The 14,487-nt window shown below is 34.8% G+C and overlaps 1 protein-coding gene across 1 annotated transcript; it reads left to right on the top strand.

Annotated features, from left to right (window-relative positions):
- The first annotated feature begins 788 nt into the window (after positions 1-788).
- On the top strand, positions 789-3,217 carry LOC119074508 (probable cytochrome P450 6a21). The gene is made up of 5 exons (XM_037180665.1): positions 789-1,850; positions 1,913-2,083; positions 2,545-2,772; positions 2,834-2,864; positions 2,936-3,217. Exons 1-5 carry the CDS (start codon positions 929-931, stop codon positions 3,090-3,092), a joined length of 1,509 nt encoding a protein of 502 aa, XP_037036560.1. The 5' UTR covers positions 789-928; the 3' UTR covers positions 3,093-3,217.
- Positions 3,218-14,487: the final 11,270 nt, after the last annotated feature.

The raw sequence follows: 14,487 nt of genomic DNA, 5'->3' as shown, positions 1-14,487 counted from the left end.
GTTTGTCTGTCTGTCTGTCTGTCTGTCTGTCTGTCCGTCTGTCTGTTCCACAAATTTGGTACTTTTGGTAGCTCTCAGTCGGTAGTTGGTATTTTTGGTGGTTGGTAGTTTCGAGCTGGATTAACATTCAAAATTGCAAAGCTACCGTGAGCATATCAACACCAGGCAAATAATAATTATTTGTTATCTGATCACCGATAGCTCACAGTTAACATTGCAATTCGAAAATTTGGTAGTTGGTAGTTGGACTACCAAGGCTATAATTGACTTCCAAACGTAATTTTTGGGGAAGAGATGTTTACTATTCGAGAACTACGCACCGACTGACGAAATTATTCTACATGCTCGACTATTTATAAATCGGAAATTTGGTAGTCGGTAGCTTTGGTAGTTGCGAGATGGATTGACATTCAAAATTGCAAAGCCACCATGAGCATATCGACACCAGGCAAATAATAATTTTTTGTTATCTGGTCACCGATAGCTCACAGTTAACATTGCAATTCGAAAATGTGGTAGTTTTGGTAGGTCAAGTAGTTGGTAGTTCCAAACAGAAATTAGAAAAAAGACCTCACCAGGCTTTAGCCGGTCTATTCTTGTTCAATTTATATCAGTGTTCATTTGAGTTCATTTTCATCTCGTGTATTAGGTCCCTTATTTGACGTTTCGAAAATGAACCGCTCCTGCCTGCTTTATTTAACTCTGCCGTGCTATAATGTCGTATATAGGGAATAGGAAGCAATGAGAACGAAGCAAACTTGAGGTCGGTTGAATTCAAAGGTAATTGTGCGTTCCACCCTAGTCGGTGGTATGTCGTCGTTGTTGTTGTTGTTGATTAAATAATAATACAAAATAAATCAACTCTTAAAAACCCACCAACATTTTTGTTGTGCGTTCAGTTAGGTGTAACAAGTTCTACTATACGAACATGATTGTGTTTTTAACATTACTTGTCGGTGTCGTCACCGTTTCATATTTGTATTTGCGTCACAAATTGAATTATTGGCAAGACCGTGGCATTCCATGCCTGCCACCATCGTTGTTGTACGGTAATCTCGATAGTGTCGGTCAGAAAGTCCACAATACCATCAACATCCAGTTAGTGTACGAAAATTTCAAAATCGGGCATAAAGTTTGTGGTTTCTATCTGTTACAAACGCCGCGCCTCATAATCTTGGACTTAGATTTGATAAAGAACATTATGATAAAGGATTTCAACAATTTCGTCGACCGAGGTGTGTACAACAATGCCGAAGTGGATCCATTGTCCGGACACCTGTTTGCCATCGAGGGGGATAAATGGCGTAACTTAAGAACTAAATTGAGCTCTACGTTTACCAGCGGCAAGATGAAAATGATGTATCCGATCATACAGTCCTATTCGCAAGGTCTGGTCGATCTGGTGGAACGGCTATCGACGAACGACCGAAACGGTTTCGATATAAAGAATGTGTGCACACGATTTACGGCCGATGTGATCGGTTCCTGTGGATTCGGACTCGAATGCGGTGCACTCAAGGACGAAAATTCCGAAATGCTGAGAATGGGCGAATTTTTCGATATTCGTGATCCGTTGGTTCGGTTCAATTTCTTCTTTGTCAACATATTCCCCAACTTTGCGAAACGGTTCAACATGAAAATCACGCCGAAGTTCATCATTGACTTCTTTATGCCGATGATCAGGCAGACATATGATTATCGGATGAACAACGACGTGAATCGGAACGATTTCATGTCTTTGCTGATCCAAATCATTAAGAATGGAAAACTGAATGATGATGAGGGTGTTAGTACAGGGAGCATGACATTCAACGAGTTGGCAGCACAAGCTTTCCTGTTTTTTGTGGCTGGTAAATAGAACGGCAGTCTGTCTGTTGATTTGTTCTAAAAAAATTTTTTTTTTAACATTAAGGATTCGAGACTAGCAGCACGACCATGACCTTTGCACTGTATGAACTTGCGTATCGAAAGGAAATTCAAGATAAACTGCGAAAGGAGGTCATTGAGATCGAGAAGAGGCACAACGGCGAAATAACGTACGAAGCTATCGCTGAAATGACTTACTTGGATCAAATTGTTAATGGTTTGCAAATTGTTATTGTCTCTCTATTTTCAACTCAGTTGCCCAGTGTAAGAGTTTAAAACTCAACCGCTGACAGATTTGAACCGATTGAACCGGTTCAAGTCAAGTAGAATTGAGTGTAGAGCTTTCGCACGAAAAGAACGAACTACAAACCAAGCCCGAGATAGGCTTCAAAATAGACGACAAATTGACCGTTTAAAAGAAATTGTTCTGGGGCTTGGTTTGCAGTGCAAATACGACACTTACTAGTTTTGCTTCGAGTACATTATATTTATATGGCATTGGTGTCTGTCGCTCAGTTTATCAGTAAACTAGTTCGGTAATGAAAGAGTCACAAACACTAGTACCATAAGCAGGGAAACTAGATAGTATGACACAACCCCACACAAAGCCTTCAAGGGCTGTTCGGGCAGATTATTATGGTTGCTCTAGTTTCTCTACTCCTTCTTTCTCCCAAACAGAAACTCTCCGCATATACACACCCATCGGTCAACTATTCCGGACATGTATCAATGATTACACAATTCCTGACACAAATATCGTCATTAACAGTGGAATGTCAGTCATTATTCCGATTCATGCTATCCATCACGATTCGAGATATTTTTACGATCCCGAGGTGTTCAATCCAGACCGATTCAGTAACGAAGAACTTAGGAAGAGGCCGCAGTGCTCGTTTTTACCGTTCGGTGAGAATCACAATTCTTTTGCTCTTCAGTCTCTTTAACAATGAATCGGTAATTTTTCCAGGTGATGGTCCACGCAATTGCATCGGAATGAGGTAAGAGTATCGACTGAATTGGTATTCCATGAAGAATCGATCCAAAACAATGATTCTAATCTCTACTACAGATTCGGTCAAATGCAGGTCAAATTGGGCATCGCGACGATGATAAAAAATTTCGAATTTTCATTCGACGAGAATACGACCTATCCCTTATGGATGGACACGAGAAATATTGTGGTTACAGCCATGCATCCGATTCGGTTGATTGCTAAGAAAATTTGAAATTTGGTTGACCCTCGGCCAGAGCTCGGAACCACAGAATTAATTAAGAGGAAAAGCGAAATGTGTTGAGCAGATGTGATGGACCAGATGCAATGAGATTATTAAACGGAAGTTAATTTTTCGGATTTTTATTACTAAAGTGTCTCTTGATGATCGATTTAGTTTTAAATTGAGGTGATGGTTCGCGCAATATTTATTCTCGCATAAAATTGCAATTAAGAAATCATCGAATATTGAACGTTCCATTAAGACCACCATGGTATGTCAGACCCAAGAACTCCATTACTTTCTACAGCAATTCATTATATTTTAGGCTTTTAGTCGTTTTGAAGTTCACCATCTGCTGCTTCTGTTCTGGGAACAAACTAAGAATTTGGGCAAATTGCATTTTGTTACCTGTAAAATGAACTTGTAATTTAACTCACACTCTACCACAACACAACAGCAAAACGTATGAAAATTCTGTGCTTCATTTTTATTGTACCGTTGTTGCCGATCACTTTTTTACTGGCTGCGTCATTATTGTGAGCAGTCTTTTGTGGCGCATTTAATAAAACCTTGAAATACCGAAAGTTGTTGCCGGTGAGTCGTAAAATGAAATTAAATTTATGAACACAAAAATTTCATCAAATCGATTTGAATTCAATAGACATTGAGGTTTTCCAGTAATTTTTATTTATTTATCATGCCCGGAGCGATAGCGGAGGACTTGACGCAGTCTAACTTCCAAAAAAAGAACGAAGAATTTTTTTGAGACGCGGCAACTATATATAGGCGAGAATTTAAGTTTATTTCCTTTGGTTTATATCACCACAAAACATATTCTATCATATTCTCGCTTCAAATACGAGCAAAACGAGCTATCACTCGAATATGTAGCTTTAAAATTACCGGAGATATATCGTTTTGAAATTGGTCACTTTTCATACAAAATGCACCAAATTGACTTTTCCCAAACAATCAAAATCTTTCAACTTACTCCGTATGTTTCTATCTATCTATCGACGGTCGATCTCGGAAACTAGTCAGCCAATCTCCATGAAATTTTGCAGGAACCTCAGGGTGGGCATAAAAATGAAAATGTGATACGCCATTACCCAAGGAAAAACCAGAATTTTGATTTATTGGCCTCGAAGTGGTTTCTGAGTGTGGTTTTCGAGGGTCGGGAACGCGTTTTCGGCTGTAGCTTAGCTGTATTGAAACCTACAGAGGCGTGCGACCCATCAAATGAAAGGTATTCGTAACACGATTCGAACCAAAAAATAATTTAAAAAAATCGGGTCAGATTCGTTTGAGCTAGAGTGATTAGAGTGACCAAATTTTGAGCTACTCGAGCGTAGGATGAAAGGACTAATATTTTTGCGATTATGAAAGATAGAGAGTTACTTTCTTCGGCAAAGTCTCAGAGTTTTACGAGTAGAACAGAGGGGCATATGTGAAAAATGTCGAAAGTTGGAAATGGGTGGGTCAATTGGGGTTTTGTAGATATTTCTTGAATGGTGGCAGATAGAGAATTACTTTCTTCGTCAAATTTTCGAATTTCGTCCAATTTTCGAATTACGTCCAATTTTTGAATTTCGTCAAATTTTCGATTTTCGTCAAATTTCCGAATTTCGTGAAATTTTCGAATTTCGTCCAATTTTCGATTTTCGTCAAATTTTCGAATTTCGTTAAATTTTCGAATTTCGTCAAATTTTCGAATTTCGTCAAATTTTCGAATTTCGTCCAATTTTCGATTTTTGTCAAATTTTCGATTTTCGTCAAATTTTCGAATTTCGTCAAATTTTCGATTTTCGTCAAATTTCTGAATTTCTGTTATAAACTGTTATAAAAAGCAGTGTTCTAAAACTTCTAAAACGACTGATATCCCAACAAAAATCTCTTCGAGAAAAGTGTGATGCAGTCTTTGATGTACAATTTCTAAAATGAATGATATTTAGAGGTATTTCTTGAATGGTGACAGATAGAGAGTTACTTTCTTCGGCAAAGTCTCAGAGTTTTACGAGTAGAACATAGGGGCATATGTGAAAAATGTCGAAAGTTGGAAATGGGTGAGTCAATTGGGGTTTTGTAGATATTTCTTGAATGGTGGCAGATAGAGAATTACTTTCTTCGTCAAATTTTCGAATTTCGTCAAATTTCCGAATTTCTGTTATAAACTGTAATATTGTACTGTAATTTTAGTTCAAACAAGCTGGCTTATAGTTTTTCTCATCATCTGCCAAATAATTTTTACCAAAAAAAAAATTTGACTGGAAACAACCAAAATTTTACCAAAGATGATGAGAAAAACTAAGCCAGCTTGTTTGAACTAATTGGGTGTAAAATTAAATTTTTGCGTAACGAAGCTGAAAGCGTCAACTCTAGCGATATCATTCATTTTAGAAATTGTACTTCAAAGACTGCGTCACACTTTTCTCGAAGAGATTTTTGTTGGGACTTATTAATTCGTTTATTGATCAATAAACAGGCCTTTCGACCCAATAACATATCAATCATTTACAAATCTTAAACAGAAATCTTTAAAGAAAATTCAAATCTCATATCCATTTTCCATTCCAGTCATGGTATTCATTCCAATGCTCATGACCGAATTCTTGAACGACCGAAATGAATCATCAAAAATGTCACAACCGGAAAAGTACTTGTCGTTATGATCTTGCATTCTATTTAGCGGCTGATTCTGTTCGGCATTACTTGAATACGTCGTTGTGTAAAAAATCGGTCTATTCATCCCAAGATTCCTTCTCGTCAGTCTGCCATGATCGTGATACGTAATCAACTGGTTCAAGGTCGTGTGGCGGTGAATGATTTTATAAAGAACGATTTCATCATTTATCAATCGTCTTCCCTTCAGTGACATCATTTTCAAATGTTGTAGGCGTCTAGTATAATCAGGTTTAGGCAAATTGAATTTATAGAAAAACATTCTAGTGTACTTTCGCTGCACCCGTTCTTCAGCTGTTTTATCGGTATCGATGAGTCTCGTGCAGAGCGAGATTCCTACTAAGGCTCGGAACAGGTCAGGTCAACCTGAAACCTGACCTGAATTATCTGTTAACCTGACCTGACCTGAAATTTAATTACCTGACCTGACCTGACCTGAAGTGATCTTTAACCTGTTTCGACCTGACCTGAAAAAACCTGACCTGAAAAAACCTGACCTGACCTGAATTTTTTTTTAATTTTTTTTCATTTCTGATAATTTTATAAATTATGTCAAAATTATATAAAAGTTCTATTCTGCTAAGTATAAAAACGAAAAAAAAACATTTTGAAAAACAGTCAAGCAATGAAGGCTATTTTAAACACGAGCCTAATGTTGATTTCGGGTACTTTTAAGAGGCAAGTCTACACAATTACTACAATACATCCCACCCCCACCTAAATGATTTATTTTTACAGTCAAATTATATGCCTCAATATTTCATTGTTTTGTTGAACTATTGTTTTGTCCTGACAAGCGTCATGTAAAGTATCCTTGAAGATCAACGACATTAATGTTTTGGACTACTGGAATTCCTATTCTGGAACTTTTCCTTGTTTGCCGAGTATAGCCCGTGATTTTTTCGCGGTTCAGTCCGGATCGGCCTGTGTTGAACTGTTTGGAGCTGTTGACGTTATTACACCCACCAGATGCTCTCTCACACACAAAACTAAACACGCGGTTATGTGCGTTAAATCGTTGTACAAACCTTAAGAGCGATCACCCCTTGGCAAATTTCTAGCCTACATTTCTGCGCAAAAATATTCGTTTTTTGATGATTTCTCTGAAGCGAAATCTTTTTTTGAAAAAGTAAAACTATTAAAGCATGCAAAAATGTGTTACTTTTAAGGGAAAAATTGGTTTGTGGATGATAACTTATCCCACTTGGAGAAACCTTTGAAAAATGTCTAATTTACACATTTTGCAAAGGTTTCGCCAAGTGGGATAAGTTATCAACCACAAACCAATTTTTCCTTTAAAAGTAACACATTTTTGCATGCTTTAATAGTTTTACTTTTTCAAAAAAAGATTTCGCTTCAGAGAAATCATCAAAAAACGAATATTTTTGCGCAGAAATGTAGGCTAGAAATTTGCAAAGGGGTGAGCACTCTAAAATTTTGTTCCTCTTCCGAAAATACTGAATTATTGTTTTTTATATTTATGATTTCTACCGTTTAAAATGTTCGACTTATTTCTTCAATAAATCACGAAGAAAACAATAACAATATATTGGCTAATCAGATCGTTTGGTATTCTCTTCAAAACAATGCTTCCTGACTCAGATCTAAGCTGAAAACGCCCATAATATTCAAATTTTTCTTTTATCACATTCAGGTCAGATCAGGTCAGATCAGGTATTTTTCATATTAGGTCAGGTTCAGGTCATGTAGGTTTGGAAATTACCTGAACCTGACCTGATTCCCTCAGGTATTTTTTCTCATGACCTGACCTGACCTGTTCCGAGCCTTAATTCCTACTCTAGGGTACGAATTTCGCGCCCACATTTCTTGCAAATCTTTGTAATTTTGGAAATGGAAGCGGATTCGACAAAAAAAAGTCCGGAAAAGTAAAAATTGGAAATGGGAGCGAACTCGAACAAAAATAGGAAATTTTCCTTTTAACATAAAGCGTTAGTTTCTCGGAAAGCATTCTACATCGTTCTCGCTACCTTTTGCAACTTTTACTCTCTCTCTCTCTCTCTCTCTCTCTCTCTCTCTCTCTCAACAAAAAACAACTTTTGTTGGAGTTCGCACATATTTCTAAAACTTTCACACACAGTTCGCTTCAATTTGCAAAATTACGAAGATTAAAAAAAATGTATGGGCGCGAGATTCCTAACCTAGCGTTCTAGGCTGACATTCCTTTTTAGCCCCGTACGAAGTACTGGGGGCTTATAAGATTAATATGCCGTTTGTAACACGTCGAATTGGAAGTAGACAGTAAGGGCAAAGCATTTGGTTATGTTCATAGATGACGAATACGCAATAAAAAAAATGTCCGTCCGTCCGTCCGTCCGTCCGTGACCCCTCTAGCTTGAGTAAATCACAACCTTTTTTCAAAATTCTTTTTTTCCCCGATTGGTATCGACAAAAGTAAGGTCAAGTTCGAAAATGGGCATGGTAGGGTCGGCCCCTCCAGAGCTAGGGCCCTATAGGTGTTTTTCAGTCTTTCGACGATATCTACCGAAATACGCACGCAATAGCTGCTTGTGATATATCAAATGAAAGGTATTGACGAGTAGAACAAAGTTGCTGAACATTGTTTTTGGGTAAGATGTAACGTGGGCTTGTTGGGAGGGCTCAAAGGTCGTTACTCGGCCCTAAGTGTTTTTTGCACATAAATCGAGTAAATCTCATCCGATTTTGCTAGATTTAGTTTTTTATGGAAGGTAATTGAATACCGAAAAGAACGTGGCGAAAAAAGTTTCAAATTTGGGCCCTTGGACTAAGGCCGCTACTCGGCCCTAAGTGTTTTTTGCACAGAAATCGAGTAAATCTCATCCGATTTTGCTAGTTTTTGTTTCATTTGAGAGATAATTGAATGCCGAATAGAATGATGGCAAAAAAAAGTTTCAAATTTGGGCCCTTGCACTAAGGCCGCTACTCGGCCCTAAGTGCTTTTTGCACATAAATCGAGTAAATCTCAACCGATTTTGCTAGTTTTTGTTTCATTTGAGAGGTAATTGAATACCCAATGGAAAGTTGGCATAAAATTTTGGGTTTCTAAAATAATGTCTTAAATGGTTGGTTTTATTTGAGAGGTACTTCGTACGGGCTTTCGTAATTGCGCTATGCGCAATTTTAAAAATGAACACTTTCAGTAAATTTGACAATTCCCAACTTGACTTGCATTTTGGTAACAGACGCATTAGAGGGTTGTAGACGTATTAGGGTTCCGGGCTTATTAGGGCTACGGACGTATTATGGTTGCGGACGAAATAGGATTACGGGTTGTACGGGGCTAAGTCGCAGCAAACGCTCCGACTGTTCTGATGCCTTGTTAAATAGGAATTTCGTGCAGCCCAAAAATTAGTCAAGTTTAGACGTGAACTTGTTTCAGATGTTTAACAGCAATGAAACTAGAGACTAGGTAGGTATGGCCAATCAACGCATTCATCTTAAACGCAATCATAATTATTTTTCCTCTATGTGCACGGGCGAACATTCGACCATACCTATTCTATAGTTTCGTTTTTCTGTTCCACTGCAAATGAAAGTGCTCTATACGTATGAACGGTTTGGTTTGTTTGAGTGGACGAGCTGAAAAACATCTGAAACCAATTCATGTCTAAATTTTAATGACGTTTACTGTGAAGTTATTAGAAAACCTTTCAGATTAGAGTCTTAAAGTAACGTCAAATCCACACAATCTATTATTCCAGCAAGCTGATCTCTATGGTCGATTTTTTATCCTTTCTGTTCTGTTTCAGACGCATATATTTCAGTTCATTTTGAATAATAAAGACATCAGACGGTAATATCGATTTTTTATAATTTTTTTTATTAGTCTGTTCTATCACACACTCTGTGATTATAATTTTACTTAATATGAAAACACATTTTTTTTATGTTTTTGAATCTTTGGTTTCTGTTTCTTCAATTTTCGTTTCTTTTTTACACTCTTACTAAAACGACGTAATTTTTCATTTTTGTTTGTTATTGCAAACTGCATGTTATTACAAAAATTAAATTCGTTTTTTTTTTGGTTTTGTTTTATCTGCTGTTTGCTAAAAAATAAATATTTTTATTGGACGTATATAAGAGTATATAATTGAACGCAAAGAAATCGGTACAGAAAATGATCTTGTTGATATGTTTCATTAATTCAAATTGATTGACAACAATAATAAAATTAGCGCCTTTCAAGGACCTTTAGTAGTGGACAGACCTATCAATGGAAAGACTATCTTTTTTGAATGAGGTCACATTTTCTGCAGACGACAGTCCCTGCTCTTCGAGTTCTTAGAAATCCGATACCACATCGCATGTCGTGGAATTTTTACTTGAAAACCTTGTGAAGGCCGAAATGGTCTCCTTGCGGGTAAAGAACAGAGGAATTGTATGTAAAGCTGCCTGCAGCCAGCATTGATACGTCGGCCCCATAACAGAGTATCGTAACTCTAAAAATTTTTATACAAATTTGATGACAGTGTTTTCTTGATGAAGGAAATGTGTGAGTAGCCGTAAAATATTAATAAGAAGGTGGGCGGCCGCATCACAAAAGAACTACTATCCGTTACTTGCATCTGTGAGACGCCGTACTTAATTTTGGTTAGAGACGCAGAATTTCAACTATTTTCTCAGCAAAAAGTCTTTTCTAAATAGGAAAAATGATAGACAAAGTATTTGGACTGTGAGCGGCCGCATTTTTCTTTCAACAAGAATATGATAAGAAATCAAACGATTGTAAGAATTTCGTTGTTGAAATTGGGTAAACTAGGTAAATTTAACCGGAGTGCAGAATTTGCAACAGCTGGTGCTCATGCTGTTGTTTACATCAGTGCAATAGCTGGTTTATACACTCTCACACAACCGTGTAAGTTAGAAAACCAGCAAGTATCTTATTGATATGAACAATAGCATGAGTACTAGAACAACTGGTAAAAGACCAGCTGTCGTAAATTCTGCACTCCAGTGAAGTTTGCCGAGTGTACATAACATAAAGATTCTGTAGTATATCTGCAGTTTCCTACTCCGAATTTGATGAATCGGTAAAATCGAGTATGTAGCAGCGAGAACATAACGTTGATACAGATGGCATGAAATCATATACAAGAACGTCGCCTATAAAATTTGATGACAAAAATGAAAAACAATTCTCCACACTTTTTCATACGTACACCACTTCTATTTAATAAGTCACACGAGTGAAATAAAATATTGAAATTATGATTTATAGGATGAAGCTTTTCGTTTTTCTTTTTTCATAGAAGATGATTATAAGTGTTATGCATTTGTATAGTGCGCAAACCATTTTTTTGTTTTGTTTTGTTTTGTTTCTTTACACATGATGTAAGTAGTATATTATAAGTACATCCTACGTATAAGTTTATAATTTTTTTTTTATATTTTTTGCCTTTTTTTAGTGTAGAAAACAACAATTTCCATCGGACATTTATATAAATAAAGCAGTTTGTTTGTTTGTCTTTTGTTTAATAATTTTTCATAATTTTTTTTTCTTCTTCTTTCTTTCTTTCATAATTTATTTACAAATTCTATAAAAGACTCTCTAAATGCAAAAGTACACAGTCTATTTATCATTAATTAATATTTACAAATTTTTCATTTTTTCGTGTTTTTTAGTTTTTTTTTTTAATTTAAATTTATTTAAACGACGATTTCTAAATTTGCGTGAGGAATTTTAGTTTTTTTACGAAATCCTTTGAAATATAGATTGTTTTTAGACCCCGAGTGTCTGTATAATCAGCCACTGTTTGAAATCTCTGCCATTTTATTACACTATCCAATACGAAGAAACTTCTTTTCCTAAATTACGCTACAGTTTGTTCAAAAATGAAATGCACAGTTTTTAGTATTTCGAGACATTTCAAAATTGCAATCTGTCAGATAGTAAAGGATGCGTTTAATTACCTGGCGCATTAAAAGATTTGAAATTTGAATGATTTTTTCCACAGCTACATATTTTGCATGTTAAGTTTCTTACATTTTTTGCAGATAGCATTTTAATAGTAGGAAACTTAGATTTCGTAGGAAGAATTCGCGGACGGAAAAATGTAAATTTATTTTGAGTCTGAGTATTGTTCTACATCTACACGGAAAAAAAAGAAATATTCAATACCAATTTAATGTAAAAAATTGGTATCGAATATATACATATTTGTGGCGAATATATTAGATAAACATTTGTAGCAAATAATTAACTATATTCGTTACAAATATATAATTATTTGTCCGAAATATATTTAATTATTTGCCACAAATATTTTTTTAATTATTCGTCATAAATAATTAAATATATTTGTAACAAATATTTACATATTTGCTACAAATATTTATATATTTGTAACGAATATATTTTGAAATAATTTGACACAAATAATTAAATATAATTGTGACAAGCAAATTACCTGAAATTTTGTGACAAATATAAATATATTTGTCACAACTATAAATATATTTCTAGCAAACAATTCTTTCCAAATCTTTTTTTTCCGTGTATGATTTCTCTTAGATCGTGTTTCTATTCAAACAAATCGATGGTCTTTGAATCCTCAAATCTGTAGAAAGACCGTCTACTTCATACATTTAGCAAATTTTTTACAAGAAGTTTTATCAGCACTTGGAGTGACGATATTGGAAACCCGAATAAGCATCAGGGAAAAAAAATTTGTCAACAATTATTTTCTACAAATATATAAATATTTGGCACAAATATGTAAATATTTGTAACAAATAAATTCGCAATTTATTTGTGACAAATATATAAAATATAAAATAATTTTAAATTATTTGTTATAAATATTTTAAATATTTGTGACAAATAAATTCCAAATTTATTGTGACAAATATTTAATCTATTTGTGACACATATTTTATAAATTTGCAACAAATATTTAAATTATTTACAGTGAACGACATCTCAAATGTCTCACTGTCATTTTTTTCAGAGAATGTCATTGTGAATTTGCAATGACACAATAAAATTCTCAGAAAAATTTGACAGTGAGACATTTGAGATGTCGTTCACTGTATTAAAAATAAATTCAAAATTATTTGTCATAAATATTTTTAAAAAATTGTGACAAATAATTTAAAATATTTGTCACAAATAATTTTGAATTTATTTCTCATAAATATTTGAAATATTTGTGACAAATATTTAAATATTCGAACCAAATTTTCAACATTAAATTTGCTTCGAATAATTCAATTTTTTTCCGTGATGATTTTTTGCTGCTAATTGAAGTTGAAGAGTTAGCCGCTGTACAGCACCATCGATTTCTTTGAATAAAGACACGATCTAAGAGAAATTATAGATGTAGAACAATGCTCAGACTAAAAATAAATTTACATTTTTCCGTCCGCGAATTCTTCCTACGAAATCTAAGTTTCCTACTATTAAAATGCTATCTGCAAAAAATGTAAGAAACTTAACATGCAAAAATCTGTAGCTGTGGAAAAAACCATTCAAATTTCAAATCTGTTAATGCGCCGGTTAATTAAACGCATCCTTTACTATCTGACAGATTGAAATTTTGAAATGTCTCGAAATACTAAAAACTGTGCATTTCATTTTTGAACAAACTGTAAAAAAGTCTTTCAACAACGTTTTTCTTAACTGACGTCAAAATACACGATATTTCAACAAGTTAGGAAACAGTTATTTATACAACCTACGGCCGCGAGTGACAATCTACACATCTAGTGCCTAAAAAAGCATTTATCATCGAGTTGTATACAACGTTTTTCGCAATAAAAGCCATACTTTTCGTCACTTGTTGCGAAAATAACTATTTTTCAACTCTGTGACAAAAAGTAAAAATTTTCTTTCATTTTTCGGCCTCAAGTACATGACCTGAGTATGACCTGAAACTAGACTTGACATTTTCGTATTTCAAATTGGATAATTGGACCTCGGCAAAAGTTTCGACAACACCAAAGCCACGTTCTATATATCTTTACTTAGGTTCCAAACAAAATTTTTTTTTATTTTTCTTCGATGCAGAACATTATTATAAGATACTTTGCTTCGTATTATATGCCAAAAAAATGTTTAATTTTTTTTATAGAACACTTTGAAAACCCAAAAAATAACGAAAAAAACGAATTGACGAAACGAAATACACTCCGGAGTGTATTCCGATTCGAATTTTCATGATTTTTGCGTGTTCAAAGTGTTCTATAAAAAAAATTAAACATTTTTTTGGCATATAATACGAAGCAAAGTATCTTATAATAATGTTCTGCACCGAAGAAAAATAAAAAAAAATTTTGTTTGGAACCTAATTATCGTTGCTCCACGTCAGAAAGGGGCCGTGACGCAAGTACACACAACAAAAAATTTTAAAATTCAGTGTCTAAGGAACATAGCAGCAACTATTTAACTACCACCCTTTGTTCGAATGAACTCTTCAGTGCGTTATTCTACTTTTCTCTTACTCTCAATTATGCTGAGAGTATCCATACGAGTTCAACGAGCTTTCGGACGTCAAAATCAGCTGGGACTCCGCTGAGATATTTTAACCTGTTACGTTACAGACGACTGTCATCTGTTGTCGACAGCGACAGCAAAAATAAACAACAAGCTCTGACTAACGATGTCTTATATGGCAAAAGGCATGTTCATTGTTCAAAACATATGAAGTAAAAGATTTCTGACATCAATTTCTGAAAATCTTAAATCAAATGAAGTAATAGATCAGATAGTAAAACTGTGACAGGTTAAAGT

This window comes from Bradysia coprophila, unplaced genomic scaffold, assembly GCF_014529535.1.
Source record: "Bradysia coprophila strain Holo2 unplaced genomic scaffold, BU_Bcop_v1 contig_151, whole genome shotgun sequence".
Classification (NCBI taxonomy): Eukaryota; Metazoa; Arthropoda; class Insecta; order Diptera; family Sciaridae; genus Bradysia; species Bradysia coprophila.
This window is presented reverse-complemented; position numbering and strand designations above follow the sequence as displayed.

Coding starts and splice junctions, on each gene's coding strand:
- LOC119074508 (XM_037180665.1), top strand. CDS start 929: ATGATTGTGTTTTTAACATTACTTGTCGGTGTCGTCACCGTTTCATAT. Junction 1,851..1,912: donor TTTCCTGTTTTTTGTGGCTG/GTAAATAGAACG, acceptor TTTAACATTAAG/GATTCGAGACTAGCAGCACG. Junction 2,865..2,935: donor CGCAATTGCATCGGAATGAG/GTAAGAGTATCG, acceptor TCTCTACTACAG/ATTCGGTCAAATGCAGGTCA.